Source organism: Salvelinus fontinalis, chromosome 14 (assembly GCF_029448725.1).
Source record: "Salvelinus fontinalis isolate EN_2023a chromosome 14, ASM2944872v1, whole genome shotgun sequence".
Taxonomy (NCBI): Eukaryota; Metazoa; Chordata; class Actinopteri; order Salmoniformes; family Salmonidae; genus Salvelinus; species Salvelinus fontinalis.
This window is the reverse complement of record NC_074678.1, coordinates 5,490,995-5,511,333: the sequence shown is the minus strand read 5'-3', so window position 1 is coordinate 5,511,333 and position 20,339 is coordinate 5,490,995. Positions and strand designations below refer to the sequence as shown.

Here is a 20,339-nt window from a genome sequence, read left to right as displayed (position 1 = left end):
GCACACAGTCAAGACAATGCAGGAGTGGCTTCGGGACAAGTCTCTGAATGTCCTTGAGTGGCTCAGCCAGAGCCTGGAATTGAACCCGATCTAACATTTCTGGAGAGACCTGAAAATAGCTGTTCAGTGACGCTCCCCATCCAACCGGACAGAGCTTGAGAGGATCTGCAGAGAAGAATGGGAGAAACGTGCCAAGTAGAGGTCGACCGATTTTATGATTTTTCAATGCCGATACCGATTATTGGCGGACCAAAGAAAGCCGATACCGATTATTCGGCCGATTTTATTTAAAAAAAAAAAAAAAAAAAGTATTTTATATATATATATATATATATATATATATATATATATATATATATATATATATATATATATAAAACATTTATAAAAAATAAAAATATTTATTTATTTGTAATAATGACAATTACAACAATACTGAATGAACACTTTGATGTTTTATATTACGTTAAAATAAATCAAATCAATTTAGCCTCAAATAAATAATGAAACATGTTCAATTTGGTTTAAATAATGCAAAAACAAAGTGTTGAAGAAGAAAGTAAAAGTGCAATATGTGCCATGTAAAAAAGCTAACGTTTAAGTTCCTTCCTCAGAACATGAGAACATATGAAAGCTGGTGGTTCCTTTTTAACATGAATCTTCAATATTCCCAGGTAAGAAGTTTTAGTTTGAGGTTATTATTGGAATTATAGGACTATTTCTCTCTATACCATTTGTATTTCATATACCTTTGACTATTGGATGTTCTTATAGGCACTATAGTATTGCCAGTGTAACAGTATAGCTTCCGACCCTCTCCTCGCCCCTACCTGGGCTCGAACCAGGAACATATCGAAAACAGCCAGCCTCGAAGCATCGTTACCCATCGCTCCACAAAAGCCGCGGCCCTTGCAGTGCAAGGGGAACAACTACTCCAAGTCTCGAGCCTTAGGTCATTAACATGGTCAAATCCAGAAGCCATTTCAAAAATAAAACGTTTATTCTTTCAGAGAAATACGGAACCGTTCTGTATTTTATCTAACGGGTGGCATCCATAAGTCTAAATATTCCTGTTACATTGCACAACCTTCAATGTTATGTCATAATTACGTAAAATTCTGGCAAATTAGTTCGCAATGAGCCAGGCGGCCCAAACTGTTGCATATACCTTGACTCTGCGTGCAATGAACGCAGGAGAAGTGACACAATTTCCCTAGTTTAATATTGCCTGCTAACACAGTTAAAAGAAATTTAAATATGCAGGTTTAAAAATATATACTTCTGTGTATTGATTTTAAGAAAGGCATTGATGTTTATGGTTAGGTAAATTTGTCCAACGATTGTGCTTTTTTCGCAAATGTGCTTTTGTTAAATCATCCACCGTTTGGCGAAGTAGGCTGTCTTTGTTAGGAAGAAATAGTCTTCACAGTTCGCAACGAGCCAGGCGGCCCAAACTGCTGCATATACCCTGACTCTGTTGCACAGAACGCAAGAGAAGTGACACAATTTCCCTAGTTAAAATAAATTCATGTAAGCAGGCAATATTAACTAAATATGCAGGTTTAAAAATATATATATAGACAATAATCAAGATTAGACCAAACTAGAGCCTGCAGAACTTGCTTTTTGGAGTGTGGCGTCAAAAAAGCAGAGAATCTCTTTATTACAGACAGATCTCTCTTCCATCTTTACAACCATTGAATCTGTATGTTTTAACCATGACAGTTTAATTTGGTCTCCTCAACTTGTTCAACAGCCACACCATTCACACAATTCACTTATAATATTTTGACCTGCACTGTACCCTGGGATTCTATTTGCGACCCTGTGCATGTGAGTAACTTCCTGATAGACTGGTTTAGGAGAAGATAGGCTAGGCCTATATCAGGAAGTTTGCATCTCCTCCAATGTGTTTTAAATAGCAGGCGGTGAAAAGTATGAGGACGCAAAGGGTCGAGGAAATACAAAGTGAGTGAAGGACAAGGTTTTCTGAATGAGCAGCAGCGCCTCTTTCTCTGCGATTTGATGTAAAAATGAATAAACAGAGGAGAGGGACGAGAGGAGGAGGGTGAGCCGAGGGGGATTGTAGTGGAGCGAGAGCTAAATGCCAGCCGTGTAATTAGTCCCAGCGGAGAGGAGGCTCCTGGCGTGTGTTTTGTGAGTGCGTGCGTTCGTTCGTGTGTCTACTGGCCATGTCTCCCATTTCCAGCATCGACAACCTCTTCTCTCCTTCATCCTCCGTTGATCTCTCGATCCGCTGTTGTCGAAGCGAAACGAACAGTCACATAGCCAGCAGATATTCTCAGTCTGGGCTTTCCTATGGCGTCTCATACATCTGGCCTGTATATGTGTCACGCGGAGACTGGTGTTGCATGTTGCTCCATTTTATTATACTGAACGGAAATATAAAAACGCAACATGCAACAATTTCAAAAATGTTACTGAGTTCAAATCAGGAAATCAGTCAGTTGCAATACATTCATTAGACCCTGATCTATGGATTTCACATGACTGGGAATACATTCATTAGACCCTGATCTATGGATTCACATGACTGGGAATACATTCATTAGACCCTGATCTATGGATTTCACATGACTGGGAATACATTCATTAGACCCTGATCTGTGGATTTCACATGACTGGGAATACATTCATTAGACCCGGATCTATGGATTTCACATGACTGGGAATACATTCATTAGACCCGGATCTATGGATTTCACATGACTGGGAATACATTCATTAGACCCTGATCTATGGATTTCACATGACTGGGAATACATTCATTAGACCCTGATCTATGGATTTCACATGACTGGGAATACATTCATTAGACCCTGATCTGTGGATTTCACATGACTGGGAATACATTCATTAGACCCTGATCTATGGATTTCACATGACTGGGAATACATTCATTAGACCCGGATCTATGGATTTCACATGACTGGGAATACATTCATTAGACCCTGATCTATGGATTTCACATGACTGGGAATACATTCATTAGACCCTGATCTATGGATTTCACATGACTGGGAATACATTCATTAGACCCTGATCTATGGATTTCACATGACTGGGAATACATTCATTAGACCCTGATCTATGGATTTCACATGACTGGGAATAAAGATATGCCTCTGTCACAGATAGGGTTGCATGTTTTGGGGATTATTCAGAGATGGGAATATATGGGAATACATATTAATACCATTTAAATGTAGATTTTTTTTGCATTGGATATATTTACCATACCATATGGAGACAAACATAAACCTTTTACCTTATCATAAGTACACATAATTGCAAATGATTAAATCCTTCCAATAGAAATTTAAAAAATCTATTTAGTTACGAATTAAAAGAGTTGACTCTTCACTGGGGATGATTTCACTGAACAACAAAAGGGAATATTGAATGATCCATCGCATCTCCCAGAAACGTTTTCAACATCTGTTAAATGATAGTCTAGAAACTAAAGCTTTGGTTGTCTTCCTCAGGCTTCCATGTCTTCTCCCTGGACCGTGTACGGGCTTCAGGCAGAAGTCTTCACGCTTTTTGATGTATTTCAGAACTGCAGTTTCCTCTGCTTGGAGCAACAGTGAAGTGGGCAGGGCAGTACGGATTTCTTCTCTTAGATCCGCAAGCAGAGTCTGAACATCATACGGCATGGCATTGTCTCCGTCAATCCGTGCAATGGCTACTGCTATGGGTTTCAGGAGTTACAGGTTGCTTACCACTCTCTCCTAAAATACACCATCCAGGAGGATCCTCTTGATGGGGCTGTCCATAGCGGCAGACTGTGATATGGCCATTTTTTGGAGAGACTCCTTCCCCTCCCAAAGGGTGTTGCTGGGCAGCTTCAATGTGGGTCTCTAATTCTTCTCACTTTGCTTGGTGAGGTAGATTGCTGCTATAACTTGATGACCCTTCACATACCTAACCATTTCCTTGGCTCTCTTGTAGAGTGTATCCATTGTTTTCAGTGCCATGATGTCCTTGAGGAGCAGATTCAATGCATGAGCAGCACAGCCAATGGGTGTGATGTGAGGGTAGGACTCCTCCACTTTAGACCAAGCAGCTTTCATGTTCGCAGCATTGTCTGTCACCAGTGCAAATACCTTCTGTGGTCCAAGGTCATTGATGACTGCCTTCAGCTCACCTGCAATGTAGGTGTGTCTGTTGTCCCTTGTGTCTGTGCTCTTGTAGAATACTGGTTGAGGGGTGGAGATGATGTAGTTAATTATTACTTGCCCACGAACATTCAACCACCCATCAGAGATGATTGCAATACAGTCTCCTTTCTCTATGATTTGCTTGACCTTCACTTGAACTCTGTTGAACTCTGCATCCAGCAAATGAGTAGATAAAGCATGTCTGGTTGGAGGGGTGTATGCTGGGCCAAGAACATTCAGAAATCTCTTCCAATACACATTGCCTGTGAGCATCAGAGGTGAACCAGTTGCGTACACAGCTCGAGCAAGACATTCATCAGCATTTCTCTGACTTCGTTCCTCCATTGAGTCAAAAAAAATTACTTTGATTCCAGGATGACAATGAGCTGTTGCTATCAATAAGGTGTCTGATTCATCATTTTCACCTCGAGTAGAAGTAGAGGGACTTTTGTCAGCATTTGCTTGTTATGAGCGCTGAGCTAACTTTATGCTCTTGGCCAGATGATTCTGCGTCTTTCGTCACATATGATTTGGCATAGTATTTGCAAATGTACACCGCTGTTCCTTCTACATTAGCTGCAGTGAAATGTATTTTCCTGTAAAAGATGAGAAAAAAATTAGTAAAAAAATCCCTCATACAATTCCATGTACAGTTAAGTAGTTAGATTTAAACAACTCCTTTGTAAGAAATGTTTTAAAATTAAACATGTATGGAAACAGGTAAATTAACACTCGGAGAGCAGGCTCACACAAGCTAAAACCCACATGGTAGCAAAAACTAACTAGCAGAAATTAACATGTTAGAAATGATTTAAACACAGGCTACTATTTACTAGTTAACAAGAAATCATGTCATATAAGATATGTTCATCCCTCCCAGTATTGTAATCAAAACTTACCAGAAAGCATGTAGTCCTTGGCTCAGACAGTGTAGTATTGTGGGCTCAATAGCATCTCATTAGTGTGCAAGATCTTGAGAATCAACTGTGCATGTGATGGAAGAGTCCACTGTACATGTGATGGAAGAATGCACTGCACATGTGATGGAAGAATGCACTGCACATGTGATGGAAGAATGCACTGTACATGTGATGGAAGAATGCACTGCACATGTGATGGAAGAATGCACTGCACATGTGATGGAAGAATGCACTGCACATGTGATGGAAGAATGCACTGCACATGTGATGGAAGAATGCACTGCACATGTGATGGAAGAATGCACTGTGCATGCAGAGGGTTGCAATTCCATTGAAATTCAAATTGCCATCTATAAAATGCAACTCTTTGTTGTCCGTAGCTTATACCTGCCCATACCATAATCCCTCCGCCACCATGCAGCACTCCGCTCGCCCACACAACATTGTTGGACGTACTGCCAAATTCTCTAAAATAACGCTGGAGGCAGCTTATGGTAGAGAAATGAACATTCAATTCTTTGGCAATAGCTCTGGTGAACATTCCTGCAGTCAGCATGCCAATTGCACGCTCCCTCAACTTGAGACATCTGTGGCGTTGTGTTGTGTGACAATAGTGCACATTTTAGAGTGGCCTTTTATTGTCCCCCAGCACAAGGTGCACCTGTGTAATCACGCTATTTAATCAGCTTCTTGATAGGCCACACCTGTCAGGTGGATGGATTATCTTGACAAAGGAGAAATGCAGGGATTTAACAGGGATGTAAACACATTTGTGCAATTTTGTTTTTGAGAAATCAGCTTTTTGTGTCCTGAAATTTCTGGCATCTTTTTATTTCAGCTCATGAAATATGGGACCAACACTTTACATGTTGTGTTTTTATATATATCTTTTTTTGTTCAGTGTACATTTTAAACCCCCTGCCATGATACGTTTTAAAATTATCTTAAAAAGCATAGGCTCCCCAATAGAACGTTGGGGAACACAATTTCCCTACCAGATTATGTTTTGACCAAGCACTATTGAATGAATTCTCTGAGGGATACTGGTCATCTCTCTTCTAACACAACACAGCCTGAGGACATGAGAACCTCACCTCGATGTGTTTGACCCTGTGACTCCAGCCTGGTGTCTTTAACACCCTCCACCAGGTGCCTGTTAATTGGTCCGTCTGGTCGGTGGCACCGGCGGCTCAGTAAGACATGGATCTCAACATGTCAGACTAACCCCAGAGGACAATGTAAAAACATGTCTCCTTTTTTAAAGGGGCAAGTTGGGATTCAAACAACAACAAAGAGGGCACCCTGCCACTAAAAGTAAAAACAATGATTTACTAATCCCAGATTTCTCCCTCTGATCTCAGCCTCTCAGGGAGACCCTGTTTTTAAACCATGAACTGTCTGTCTGCTGCTGCAACAGCACCTTCAGGCTAGTCCTGAAGAAGTGTCTTCAGAGAACTGCTTTTACATCCCTTGTTTCCAGCTGTCAGCTATGATCTTCCTCTTCTTCTTATCTGGATCTGACCCAAATAGTACCCTATTCCCTAAGTGTAGTGCACTATAGTAGGATGCTCGTTGGGACGAAGCCCTCCCCTGAGTGACACTGTCAACCCCTCACCTGATCCACCTGTCAACCCCTCACCTGATCCACAGTTGCAGGCTTTGGGGACTTGTTCGCCACACGTCTGGGGCAGGCATTGACAGACAGCCAAAGGTGACCATTTGAAGTGAAATGGACAAGTTTGGGCTACCTCTGTATCCCCGGTGATTTGGTGTCCGAAGAACTGGACATCACAACTGGAGGAGAGTGAAACAAGACAATGTTCTGGTAAGATGAGTCACATAGGTTGAGAAATCTTTGAAAATGGGTCGTTTTTTTTTTTGGTCAAAGCTTTGTTAATTTTGGGACTCCTGTTCCCGCTGCGCCCACATTTCACCAGTGACGTTGGTCTGCATCAGATGTGTTTCAGGCCATGATAATATGTGAACATGTTTTCACTCCATTATCCAAAGCATTTTTGACGATTCCTAGATTTCTGCCAAATCATTAGTCTTTTGCTCATTGCAGAAGGAAGGAAAGTACAGAGCCCCTACGGCTGGAAACAGGAAACCCAATAATTAGGCCAGAGCACAATATGTAAGGGATTTTTTTTCTCTTTCTTCTCTGCTCCCAATAGTCTTTTGTAATTTCATTAAGCTGTCTGTTCTCCCCCACCATGCTATACGATGGGAAGTGTAACACTCTAATTGGGAACAAGTATTAGAGAGGGCTTGTCTTGTCTGGTGATTTGACAGGGTTCAGGGCAGGCTGGCAGGGATTGAGGGAGGAGAGGGTGAGGATGGGGTGAAGACGGGTGAGGAGACGGGGAGGAGAGGGTGAGGAGACGGGGAGGAGGGGGTGAGGAGACGGGGAGGAGGGGGTGAGGAGACGGGGAGGAGGGGGTGAGGAGACGGGGAGGAGGGGGTGAGGAGACGGGGAGGAGGGGGTGAGGAGACGGGGAGGAGGGGGTGAGGAGACGGGGAGGAGGGGGTGAGGAGACGGGGAGGAGGGGGTGAGGAGACGGGGAGGAGGGGGTGAGGAGACGGGGAGGAGGGGGTGAGGAGACGGGGAGGAGGGGGTGAGGAGACGGGGAGGAGGGGGTGAGGAGACGGGGAGGAGGGGGTGAGGAGACGGGGAGGAGGGGGTGAGGAGACGGGGAGGAGGGGGTGAGGAGACGGGGAGGAGGGGGTGAAGGGATGAGGTTGAGGGAGGAGGGGGTGAGACGGGGGTTAGCCCTACACTAGTGTTCGGTGGGCTGTGAGATGTGGTTTCATCAGAGAGGAAGCTTCTTAATTGGGATGAGGATTTCTGATAGTGTTGAGTCAGACTCATTCTCTAAGGCTCTTTTTGAGATCTGCCTCTGGGAGGGAGAAGGATCAGGGAAGAGGTTCCTGCCTTAGGTAAAGATGCTTTTGAGCCTAAACATCGTGCGTCATCATGCAGCCTGGTGGTGTTTTGAGTCAGTCAGCTGGATATCGTAATGAGAGTGAGATGTTTTCAGTGGAAACTGACAAATGCACAGATCTGTTGGCTCAAAATGCTAAACTGACTCCTAATTCCCCCAAAAGCACAATTTTGGTTTCCTGTTTCAGCACGGTGGTTGTGGTTCACCAGTCAATGTTGGTGACGTTGAATGTGGTTAGACTAGGTCAGGGATCAACAACTGGCGGCCCACGGACAATTTTATTTGGCCCCTTAAATTTTTTTTGAGCAAAAAATCGATGTATTTTATAAAAAAAATGTCTAATTTGGCGTTAGATTTTTTTTGTTCTAACTTTTTGATCATCAAAGAATGTAAAATCACTAGGAATTCAGCTCAAAATAGTTGTAATATAAGAAATGTATTTCCACTCATAGAGATGTAATTGTGTCCCAATGTAATCAAGATTTGAAATGATTGTTTTTGTCAAAAACAATATCTGTTGGGGCTTCTTGCATCAATTTGTAGCGTAAAAATTATGTATTATGTTCCTGCCACCCTGACCATCCACTCAAGAAGAAAATTGTCCCGTGGCTGAATCTAGTTGTGGACTCCTGGATTAGGTCATGCTGAGGGATGGAACAGGTGGCTAGATGACCGCAGGGAGATCAGGTGGCTAGATGACCGCAGGGAGATCAGGTGGCTAGATGACCCCAGGGAGATCAGGTGGCTGGATGACCGCAGGGAGATCGGGTGGCTAGATGACCGCAGGGAGATCGGGTGGCTAGATGACCGCAGGGAGATCGGGTGGCTGGATGACCGCATGGAGATCGGGTGGCTGGATGACCGCAGGGAGATCGGGTGGCTGGATGACCGCAGGGAGATCGGGTGGCTAGATGACCGCATGGAGATCAGGTGGCTGGATGACCGCATGGAGATCGGGTGGCTGGATGACCGCATGGAGATCGGGTGGCTGGATGACCGCAGGGAGATCGGGTGGCTGGATGACCGCATGGAGATCGGGTGGCTGGATGACCGCAGGGAGATCGGGTGGCTGGATGACCGCAGGGAGATCAGGTGGCTGGATGACCGCAGGGAGATCGGGTGGCTGGATGACCGCAGGGAGATCGGGTGGCTGGATGACCGCAGGGAGATCGGGTGGCTGGATGACCGCAGGGAGATCGGGTGGCTGGATGACCGCAGGGAGATCGGGTGGCTGGATGACCGCAGGGAGATCGGGTGGCTGGATGACCGCAGGGAGATCGGGTGGCTGGATGACCGCAGGGAGATCGGGTGGCGTCCCACTATGCAGCAGCTCCAGATTTGGGACTAACATGGCCTATGGATCAAAATCTCATCAGAATTTGTCCCAAATTCACCTTGATGACATGTTGGATTTGTCTGGTGAATTGTGACCGTTGACCAGCTCTAGAAACATTAACTTAATGCAAAGCGCTAAAATATCTCTCCACGGAACCAAACAAATTAAGTCTGAATAAACCAATAAATATGTCCAAATGCAGTTAGTCCTGAAATTTCTAATTTTCCTTAGCAGCTGTGCTCTGTCCCAAATCAACTTTAGAGTCACTGTGTTCGCCAGTCACCGAGTCAATCAAAAGGACAAAACGATTTTCACCGTTTATTCATCGTTGCCTGTCCACCACCTCCCAGAATGCTGTGTGTCCCGTGGTAGAGGGTGTGTCCCAAATGTAAGGGTCTGGTAAAGGTAGTGCACTACAGTGCGCTCCAACACTATTGGGACAGTGACATATGTACTGTTTTAGCTCTGTACTTCAGCACTTTGGATTTGAAATAATACAAGCTTTGATTTAATCATTGCATGCTAGGAATACGGGACTAAATACTAAACTTTTGACTACTTTAATACACATATACAGTGCATTCAGAAAGTATTCAGACCCCTTGACTTTTTCCACATTTTGTTATGTTACAGCCTTATTCAAAAATGTATAAAATATATTTCTCCCTCATCAATTCATGCAATAGCCCATAATGAAAAGACAAATTAGTTTTTTAGAAATGTTTGCAGATTTTTTACAAATAAAAACCAGAAATACCTTATTTACATCAGTATTCAGACCCTTTGCTATGAGACTCAAAATTGAGCTCCGGTGCATCCTGTTTCCTTTGATTATCCTTGAGCCGTCTCTCCAACTTGATTGGTCATGATTTGGAAAGGCACACACCTGTCTATATAAGGTCCCACAGTTGACAGTGCATGTCAGAGCAAAAACCAAGCTATGAGGTCGAATTAATTGTCCGTAGAGCTCCGAGACAGGATTGTGTTGAGGCACAGATCTACAGTGAAGCATGGTGGTGGTAGCATGCTGTGGGGATGTTTTTCAGTGGCAGGGACTGGGAGACTAGTTATGATCGAGTGAAAGATGGAGACAAGTACAGAGATCCTTGATGAAAACCTGCTCCATAGCGCTTAGGACCTCAGACTGGGCGAAGGTTCACCTTCCAACAGGACGACGGCCCTAAGCACACAGCCAAGACAATGCAGGAGTGTCTCTGAATGGCCTGGAGTGGCCCAGCCAGAGCCCAGACTTGAACCCCATCCAACCGACAGAGCTTGCAGAGAAGAATGGAAGAAACTGCCCAAATACAGGTGTGCCAAGCTTGTAGCGTCATACCCGAGGCTGTAATCGCTGCCAAAGGTGCTTCAGCAAAGTACTGAGTAAAGGGTCTGAATACTTATGTAAATGTGATTATTTCAGTTTTAGATTTTTTTTTTAAATAAATTTGCACACAAATTTAAAATGTTTTTTTTCTTTGTCATTATGTGGTATTGTGATGTCATTATGGGGTATTGTGTGTAGATTGATGAGGGGGAAAACTATTTAATCAATTTTAGAATATGGCTGTAATGTAACAAAATGTGGAAAAAGTCGAGGGGTCTGATTTACTTTACGAATGCACTGTAAGTAGATTTGTCCCAATACCTTTGGTCCCCTAAAAAGGGGGAACTATGTACAGAAAGTGTTTTCATTTCTAAACGGTTCAACCAATATGTATGAGAATACCCTCCTAGTCATTATTTAAAATCCAAAGTGTTGGCGTACAGTGACAAAACAATTAAACGTGTCATTTCCCCAATACTGTTGGAGCTCACTGGGGAGTTTTTCCTAGCCACCGTGCTTCAGCACCTGCATTCTACACCTTCTACACCTGCATTGCTTGCTGTTTGGGGGTTATAGGCTGGGTTTCTGTACAGCACTTTGGGGTACCATTTGGGACTTATCCAGCTCGACAGAGGTCTTGTATTTCTGGGCGTAGGGTACCTTTTTATTTTTTTATTTTTTATCTGGCATCCCATGTAGGCCATTACAAGACACGGTTCAGGGCAACATGAAGCTGCTCATGCAGAGAAGGAGAGAGAGGAAGCTATTTGACCTTCCTGCTCTGTCTTTCATCTCTTCCTGATGATGACTGGTCTTGTTTTGTCTCCTTAAATTCTACACTGTCAAGAGTATGTTGATAGGTGGCCAGGTCCATTATTGCTGTCCACAGGGTTGTTTATACCCATAAATCAGTTGAACTTAGCATAGAATATGGTGGTGTACAATGGTCTTTGGGATGCTCTCTGCCTGTCTCGCTCTCTGCATGTCTCTCTCTCTGCCTGTCTCTCCCTCTGCCTGTCTCTCTCTCTGCCTGTCTCGCTCTCTGCCTGTCTCTCCCTCTGCCTGTCTCTCTCTCTGCCTGTCTCTCTCTCTGCCTGTCTCTCTCTCTGCCTGTCTCTCTCTCTGCCTGTCTCTCTCTCTGCCTGTCTCGCTCTCTGCCTGTCTCGCTCTCTGCCTGTCTCTTTCTTTCTCGCTGTCTTCAGCACAGATTTATATTTTAGAGCTTGTTTTTTTAATCATATTTTTAAATATCAATTTTACAATTTGAATGGTTCAGATCACCCTGAAACTCAAATGTTTGCCTTTTTGTAAGCGTTGACGTGTAAGGAGTAGGCTAGTGGAGTTTATTCTACGAGCTCATCTGCAATAGATTCGACACTTCTGTATTTTTGGTAAAGGAGTAGCCCGGCTCAGCTCCTCCAAAATGTGCTGACAGACTTCTTCTCCCAGAGTCGTTCGATTTGTTTCAGTCAGGTTAAAGTGTAGCCCAGGCCTCTTGAATAAACACACATAATTGGTTGACTTCGTATTTCACCGAGGCTGACTGGAACACTATAAGAACTGGACTGTCTCTTGTCCTCCCTCCTTTCCTCCCTTCCTCCCTTCCTCCCTGGGTGCCATTTTGAAATGAAGTCCATAACTGTAGATTCAGTAACTTACTGCAGAGGAACAGTCTTCCGTCAACAACCTTATAGAGACTGGACTATTTTGGTTTATGTATGCTACTTTTTTGCTTACAGTTAAGACAGAAACATGAATTATGCGGCGTCGTGACTAAGGACTAGGCAGAGTACCTATAGGAATATGTACCTTGGGACTCGTGTCAGGCAGAGTACCTATAGGAATATGTACCTTGGGACTCGTGTCAGGCAGAGTACCTATAGGAATATGTACCTTGGGACTCGTGTCAGGCAGAGTACCTATAGGAATATGTACCTTGGGGCTAGTGTCAGGCAGAGTACCTATAGGAATATGTACCTTGGTGCTAGTGTCAGGCAGAGTACCTATAGGAACATGTACCTCGGGACTCGTGTCAGGCAGAGTACCTATAGGAATATGTACCTTGGGGCTAGTGTCAGGCAGAGTACCTATAGGAATATGTCCCTTGGGACTAGTGTCAGGCAGAGTACCTATAGGAATATGTACCTTGGGGCTAGTGTCAGGCAGAGTACCTATAGGAATATGTACCTTGGGGCTAGTGTCAGGCAGAGTACCTATAGGAATATGTACCTCGGGACTCGTGTCAGGCAGAGTACCTATAGGAACATGTACCTTGGGACTCGTGTCAGGCAGAGTACCTATAGGAATATGTACCTTGGGGCTAGTGTCAGGCAGAGTACCTATCGGAATATGTACCTTGGGGCTAGTGTCAGGCAGAGTACCTATAGGAACATGTACCTCGGGACTCGTGTCAGGCAGAGTACCTATAGGAACATGTACCTTGGGGCTAGTGTCAGGCAGAGTACCTATAGGAAAATGTACTTCGGGACTCGTGTCAGGCAGAGTACCTATAGGAATATGTACCTTGGGACTAGTGTCAGGCAGAGTACCTATAGGAATATGTCCCTTGGGACTAGTGTCAGGCAGAGTACCTATAGGAATATGTACCTTGGGGCTAGTGTCAGGCAGAGTACCTATAGGAATATGTACCTTGGGGCTAGTGTCAGGCAGAGTACCTATAGGAATATGTACCTCGGGGCTCGTGTCAGGCAGAGTACCTATAGGAACATGTACCTTGGGACTCGTGTCAGGCAGAGTACCTATAGGAATATGTACCTTGGGGCTAGTGTCAGGCAGAGTACCTATAGGAACATGTACCTCGGGACTCGTGTCAGGCAGATGTTGCTGTTCATGTTTTTTCCTTGAGTGCGATTTTTAAAGCAGGATGATATCAGCTAGACTTTTGGTGATGGAGACTTATGAGACTTGTTCTGTACTTACATGTACAATACTCCATGTTCAAATAGCTAGAGAAATGTATCCATATTTGAAATGGTGTTGTATAATCCAGTGTTGTGGATAAAGTTGACCTTTTAAAAAAAAGAAAAATCTTAAATAAGTGGAAAAAGAGGTGGATTGATAGCTGGACTCCACAGCAGGGTACCACAGCTTTTGCCTCAGGGAAGATGTGTGCAGTGTCTGCTGGGAAGCTGACTGACTGTGACAGTGACAGACAGTGTGGCCATCACTATGGGACTGCAGTACAAATGACCCCCTATTTCTTATATAGTGCGCTATTGTTGACCAGAGCCCTGTAGGGTGCCATTTTGGGACTGGGGGGGGGGGGGGCTCTCTGCGGAGGTGAGATGATGTAACGATATGATAAGAGAAACCATCTCTGGAATAGGTGGTTGTATATCAGTGCCGGCGTTTGTCAGGCTAGGTGCTATTGCTCCACCCTAGGTAGGCCTGAGATGCTTTCATTGTTGTCACTGTTTTCATACAGGGTTCAGAATGGTTGAGGAGAAGCTTCCCCTAATACCTACTGATCTTGCATTATGTTGAACTACATGATACAGTCATTATTATTTGGCTTCACTTAGAGTTCAGACTGGTTTAACAAGGATTCCTCTCCATTACTGTCACAGTAAAGTAAATGTTCCTTCTTCACATCTGTTCTCAGTGTCAGATGTACACCACTCCTGATCCTGGAATGCTTTGCTACTTTCTTGATTTACTTTGGACTTTAAGAACAGAGCATGCGGCCTGGCGGGGCACATTTACACTGTCTCAGCTTAGATAAAGGGGGAGTGGTGTGTAGACTGAGAGACTAATTCCAAAGCAGCTCTCACACCTAAGTAGATTAATCACTGGTGCTTGTCTCCTGGAACACTGGTGCTTGTCTCCTGGAACACTGGCGCTTGGCTCCTGGAACACTGGCGCTTGGCTCCTGGAACACTGGCGCTTGGCTCCTGGAACACTGGCGCTTGGCTCCTGGAACACTGGCGCTTGGCTCCTGGAACACTGGTGCTTGGCTCCTGGAACACTGGTGCTAGTCTTCTGGATCAACAGCAAGACGCCGTCGCCTTGCTTCGAGTTCTTAGGAAACTGCAGTACTTTTTGGGGGTATTATTTCTTACATTGAAATCTTAAGTCTTATTACATACAGCCGGGAGGAACTATTGGATATAAGAGCAACGTCAACTTACCAACATTATAACCAGGAACACGACTTTCCCGAAGCGGATCCTCTGTTCGGACCACCGCCCAGGACAATGGAGCTAATTCCAGTAGGCGATCCAAAACAACGATGCCGCATAAGGGGCAGACGAAGTGGCCACCTGGCCAGGCTCCGTAGACGTGCACACCGCTCCCGAGTATATTACTAGCCAATGTCCAGTCTCTTGACAACAAGGTAGACATAATTCGAGCAAGGCTTGCCTTCCAGAGAGACATCAGAGATTGTAACATTCTCTGTTTCGGGGAAACATGGCTCTCGGGATAAGTTGTCAGAATCGGTTCAGCCACCGAGCTTCTCCATGCATCGCTCCGACAGAGATAAACACCTCACTGGGAAGAGGAAGGGCGGGGGTGTATGCTCCATGATTAACGACTCATGGGGTAATCATAACAACATACAGGAACTCAAGTACTTCTGCCCACCCGCTCTATAATTCCTTACATTCAAGTACTGGCCATTTTACCTCCCAAGAGAATTCTCATCAGTTATAGTCACAGCTGTGTACATTCCCCCTCAGGTAGACACCAATGCTGGTGTTTGTGTCCCTGGAACGCTGGTGTTTGTGTCCCTGGAACGCTGGTCTTTGTGTCCCTGGAACGCTGGTCTTTGTGTCCCTGGAACGCTGGTCTTTGTGTCCCTGGAACGCTGGTCTTTGTGTTCCTGGAACGCTGGTGTTTGTGTCCCTGGAACGCTGGTGTTTGTGTCCCTGGAACGCTGGTGTTTGTGTCCCTGGAACGCTGGTGTTTGTGTCCCTGGAACGCTGGTGTTTGTGCCCCTGGAACGCTGGTGTTTGTGTCCCTGGAACGCTGGTCTTTGTGCCCTTGGAACGCTGGTGTTTGTGTCCCTGGAACGCTGGTGTTTGTGTCCCTGGAACGCTGGTGTTTGTGCCCCTGGAACGCTGGTGGTAGTACAACAGATGGGTCATTTTAACAAAAGAGTGCCTTTTTAATATTTTAAGTAGAAATTGCACCAATATAGAGTTTTAAAAGCTGGTCTATATTAAATCACGTGCCCTTTTTAATATAGACCATATGGAGATTTCAATAAATCAGACTTGTATATGAATAAAGACTTTGCTAAAGTGACAATTTTTGCAATTTGACATTTCCCTCCGTCTACTCTCTGTGACTTGTTGGAAGATTTTAACCCACTTAACTCCAACATTTGTAAAGACCTAGTTATCTTTGTTGCTTTGACAGTCAGTTTTCAAGATTATTATTTATTTAATGTGATTTAATGATTCATTTATTTCATGTGATTTAATGATTCATTTATTTATTGAGATGAATGATTCGTTTTATGTCTGTCCCTCATTTTTAAGGTCAACCCTGTTACATGAACTGAATTCTCGTTTTTAATAAATGGTGAAACTATTAATTTTAAAATATGTTTTTTAAATATGTTTTTCCAAAGAAACATTGAACATCCAAATAGTCAAATTATACAGTAAAATCGGGTGTTCTGGTTCCACTGTTTTTGGTGGTAGGAAACTGAGTGGGTCGAGCAGAACACGTCCAACCGCGTTACCCATAGTGCAGCTTGCATTCACTTGCCACTCCCTGATGCACATAACAAGCTTCCATTCCCCCTGTCACAAGGGGATTCATGGCTGATTTAAGTAGAAATTGTCCACCCTGTTACGGTCCACCCTGTTACGGTCCACCCTGTTACGGTCCACCCTGTTACTTTATTTGGCACTTAATAGGCACTTACTATTTTTATTTAACATCTTGAGATGGGAAACCATGTTTTTATGAAGTTGAACATCTGTTCTTTATGACAATGTTAAAATTAGATCAAATCAAATGTTTTTTTGTTTTTTTTGACCAAGTTACACTTCTCAAAAGGCACTGAATTGGGGAAATTACCCTAACAGAGGCCCGCTGGCAGGATGCCGGCAGGATGCCCGCAGGATGCCCGCAGGATGACTGTGCTCTAAGCACCAGAAGCACCCCAAACATATTTGCCAACGCTGCTGAAAAAAAAATCCTAGGAGAAAAACTGTGCACACACTGACAAGGCCATACCTGTAATTAACTTCCATCAGACTGGGACAATGGAAACAAACTTCACTTGTAATTACGCCTCCTCTCTTCAATGTTTTCATCAAAGGCTTAATCACCTGGAAACCGGTTTGTGCGCTGCGAAGGGGCAGGTTTGTTTTAGATAATTAAGCCACGCTAACGAGCGAAGACGAGCGGTGCTCGGCTCGCTGGCCTGAGCCTCACGACCCCCCCCCCCCCTCCTTTTTGATTTTCAGAGAACAGAGCAGTTCTTCTCAATGCCTGCATGCAGAGTGTAGCGCAGTGTGGAGAGAGTAGCGCAGTGTGGAGAGAGTAGCGCAGTGTGGAGAGAGTAGCGCAGTGTGGAGAGAGTAGCGCAGTGTGGAGAGAGTAGCGCAGTGTGGAGAGAGTAGCGCAGTGTGGAGAGAGTAGCGCAGTGTGGAGAGAGTAGCGCAGTGTGGAGAGAGTAGCGCAGTGTGGAGAGAGTAGCGCAGTGTGGAGAGAGTAGCGCAGTGTGGAGAGAGTAGCGCAGTGTGGAGAGAGTAGCGCAGTGTGGAGAGAGTAGCGCAGTGTGGAGAGAGTAGCGCAGTGTGGAGAGAGTAGCGCAGTGTGGAGAGAGTAGCGCAGTGTGGAGAGAGTAGCGCAGTGTGGAGAGAGTAGCGCAGTGTGGAGAGAGTAGCGCAGTGTGGAGAGAGTAGCGCAGTGTGGAGAGAGTAGCGCAGTGTGGAGAGAGTAGCGCAGTGTGGAGAGAGTAGCGCAGTGTGGAGAGAGTAGCGCAGTGTGGAGAGAGTAGCGCAGTGTGGAGAGAGTAGCGCAGTGTGGAGAGAGTAGCGCAGTGTGGAGAGAGTAGCGCAGTGTGGAGAGAGTAGCGCAGTGTGGAGAGAGTAGCGCAGTGTGGAGAGAGTAGCGCAGTGTGGAGAGAGTAGCGCAGTGTGGAGAGAGTAGCGCAGTGTGGAGAGAGTAGCGCAGTGCGGAGAGAGTAGCGTAGTGCACTGCATTGTGTAGACAGTGTAGTTTGAGTAGTGCAACAGTGAGTATGCAGACAAGCAGAGTGGGAGGCAGGAGCTGAGTTGAGCCTGAACGGAGCCTGGGGACTTGGGACTGTGGAGGACAGACTAGACAGCAGCAGCTCTGTTTTGATGTAGCCGTTTCTGAACTTCTGATCCTTCTGCAGTGTGTTCAGACTGCCTGCTAGCATCATGACCCAGTATGATCTAACTTACAATGTGTTAGAGAGAGAAGGAGAGAGCAGTTATTTTGATGTGGCGGTTTTCCAGCCCTCCTACCCTCGGACTGATTTTGCTACCATGACCAGCTGGTGATACAGAAATAGTTTAGACCCTCAGGTCTCAGACGGCTGTGGTGCGAACTGAAACAACTATCCTCTGTTACAGGATGATGGAGACCTTGGTCTCTTAACAGAGAGACTAGCTTCACATCCAGGCGGCTCCCAGGTTGATGTATGGTGCCTTGTGAAGCTGTGATCAATAATGGAACCTAGTTATTTTATGCACCAGTGGGCATCTATTTACTGTAGAGAAAGGATGGGTCAATTACCAGCTTTGTGTAATTACACCGTTAGTTTGTACAGGGGCCAGCCACCAGCGGAACGTGTGAACAGTCCAGTCTGTGTTGTCGTTGTTAAAACATGCCGGTCCTTTACCCTCTCTCTCTACCCCCCTCTCTCTCTACCCCCCCCCCTCTCTCTCTCTACCCCCCCCCCTCTCTCTACCCCCCCCCCCCCCTCTCTCTACCCCCCCCCTCTCTCTACCCCCCCCCCTCTCTCTACCCCCCCCCCTCTCTCTACCCCCCCTCTCTCTATCCCCCCCTCTCTCTCTATCCCCCCCCTCTCTCTCTATCCCCCCCTCTCTCTCTATCCCCCCCCTCTCTCTCTATCCCCCCCTCTCTCTCTATCCCCCCCCTCTCTCTCTATCCCCCCCTCTCTCTCTATCCCCCCCTCTCTCTCTATCACACCTTCAGCGAAAAACACTGGGCCAAGTAATTGACTATAGCCTGTTTATCAGGAGGCACTTGTCATAGAAGATGGAAGGCTATTGTGTACACGTCCTGAGGCCCCCCCTGCTCCCTCTGCTGGTACACTGTGACTCTCCAGTCTATCCAGCAGCACGCTCTGTCTTCATCCGTTAGTCCCCCAGAAGCCCCTATTTATTGTGAAACCAGATCATTGTATTGCTAACGACCATTGCCTAATGTTGGCACAATAAATATTTTCTGAGTGTGAACCTGACCTTCCTCTTGTCTCCCTCCTATAAGAACGTACCATCGCCAGACACGAGGTGAGGGAGGTAGAGCAGCGCCACACCCAAGATGGCGTACGGGACACGCCGCCGCTGGCTGAGGCAGAAGACGTGGTTATCATATATAATAGAGTGCCCAAGACGGCGAGCACGTCGTTCACCAACATCGCCTACGACCTTTGTGGAAAGAACCACTTCCACGTTTTGCACATCAACACCACCAAGAACAATCCTGTCATGTCCTTACAAGACCAGGTGAGAACATAGCTGACACCTGCCACTTTATAAACGATCCTCCAACGAGAAGCATTTAGTAGCAGGGGGTGTGAACCGGGGGGTGTGAACCGGGGGGTGTGAACCGGGGGGTGTTAACCGGGGGGGGGGGGGGGGGGGGGGGGGTGTTGAGCGGGGGGGTGTTGAGCAGGGGGTGTTGAGCAGGGGGTGTTGAGCAGGGGGTGTTGAGCAGGGGGTGTTGAGCAGGGGGTGTTGAGCAGGGGGTGTTAAACGGGGGTGTTAAGCGGGGGGGGGGGGGTGTTGAGCAGGGTCGTATGTAATAGAATGATGTCAGCATGATTTGGAAGGTAAGGAATTCGGCATGTACTTTCACAAACGTCTTTTTGAATCCATTTCAAAAAGAGAATTTTCTAGGAGCCACTACAGTACTAATTTAAGGATTTGTTGGGAAACCTGAATACAAATCTGTCTCTTTACCCCTTCTGCACGTATTGACCCTTGTATTGCCTCATCAAGCACCTGGTCAGAGAAACAGTCTGGCTGTGTCCTCACAGCCCTGACGTGTCTGGTCTGGCTGCGTCCTCACAGCCCTGACGTGTCTGGTCTGGCTGCGTCCTCACAGCCCTGACGTGTCTGGTCTGGCTGCGTCCTCACAGCCCTGACGTGTCTGGTCTGGCTGCGTCCTCACAGCCCTGACGTGTCTGGTCTGGCTGCGTCCTCACAGCCCTGACGTGTCTGGTCTGGCTGCGTCCTCACAGCCCTGACGTGTCTGGTCTGGCTGCGTCCTCACAGCCCTGACGTGTCTGGTCTGGCTGCGTCCTCACAGCCCTGACGTGTCTGGTCTGGCTGCGTCCTCACAGCCCTGACGTGTCTGGTCTGGCTGCGTCCTCACAGCCCTGACGTGTCTGGTCTGGCTGCGTCCTCACAGCCCTGACGTGTCTGGTCTGGCTGCGTCCTCACA

General features: G+C 46.0%; 1 protein-coding gene across 1 annotated transcript in view; it reads left to right on the top strand.

The window, feature by feature from the left end:
* LOC129869436 (heparan sulfate 2-O-sulfotransferase 1-like) overlaps nt 1–20,339 on the top strand; it is a 74,778-nt gene that overhangs the window by 43,929 nt on the left and 10,510 nt on the right. Inside the window, exon 2 of the mRNA XM_055943847.1 lies at nt 19,161–19,399. Within this exon, the coding sequence (XP_055799822.1) occupies nt 19,161–19,399 (239 nt within the window). The remainder of the gene's footprint in view (nt 1–19,160; nt 19,400–20,339) is intronic.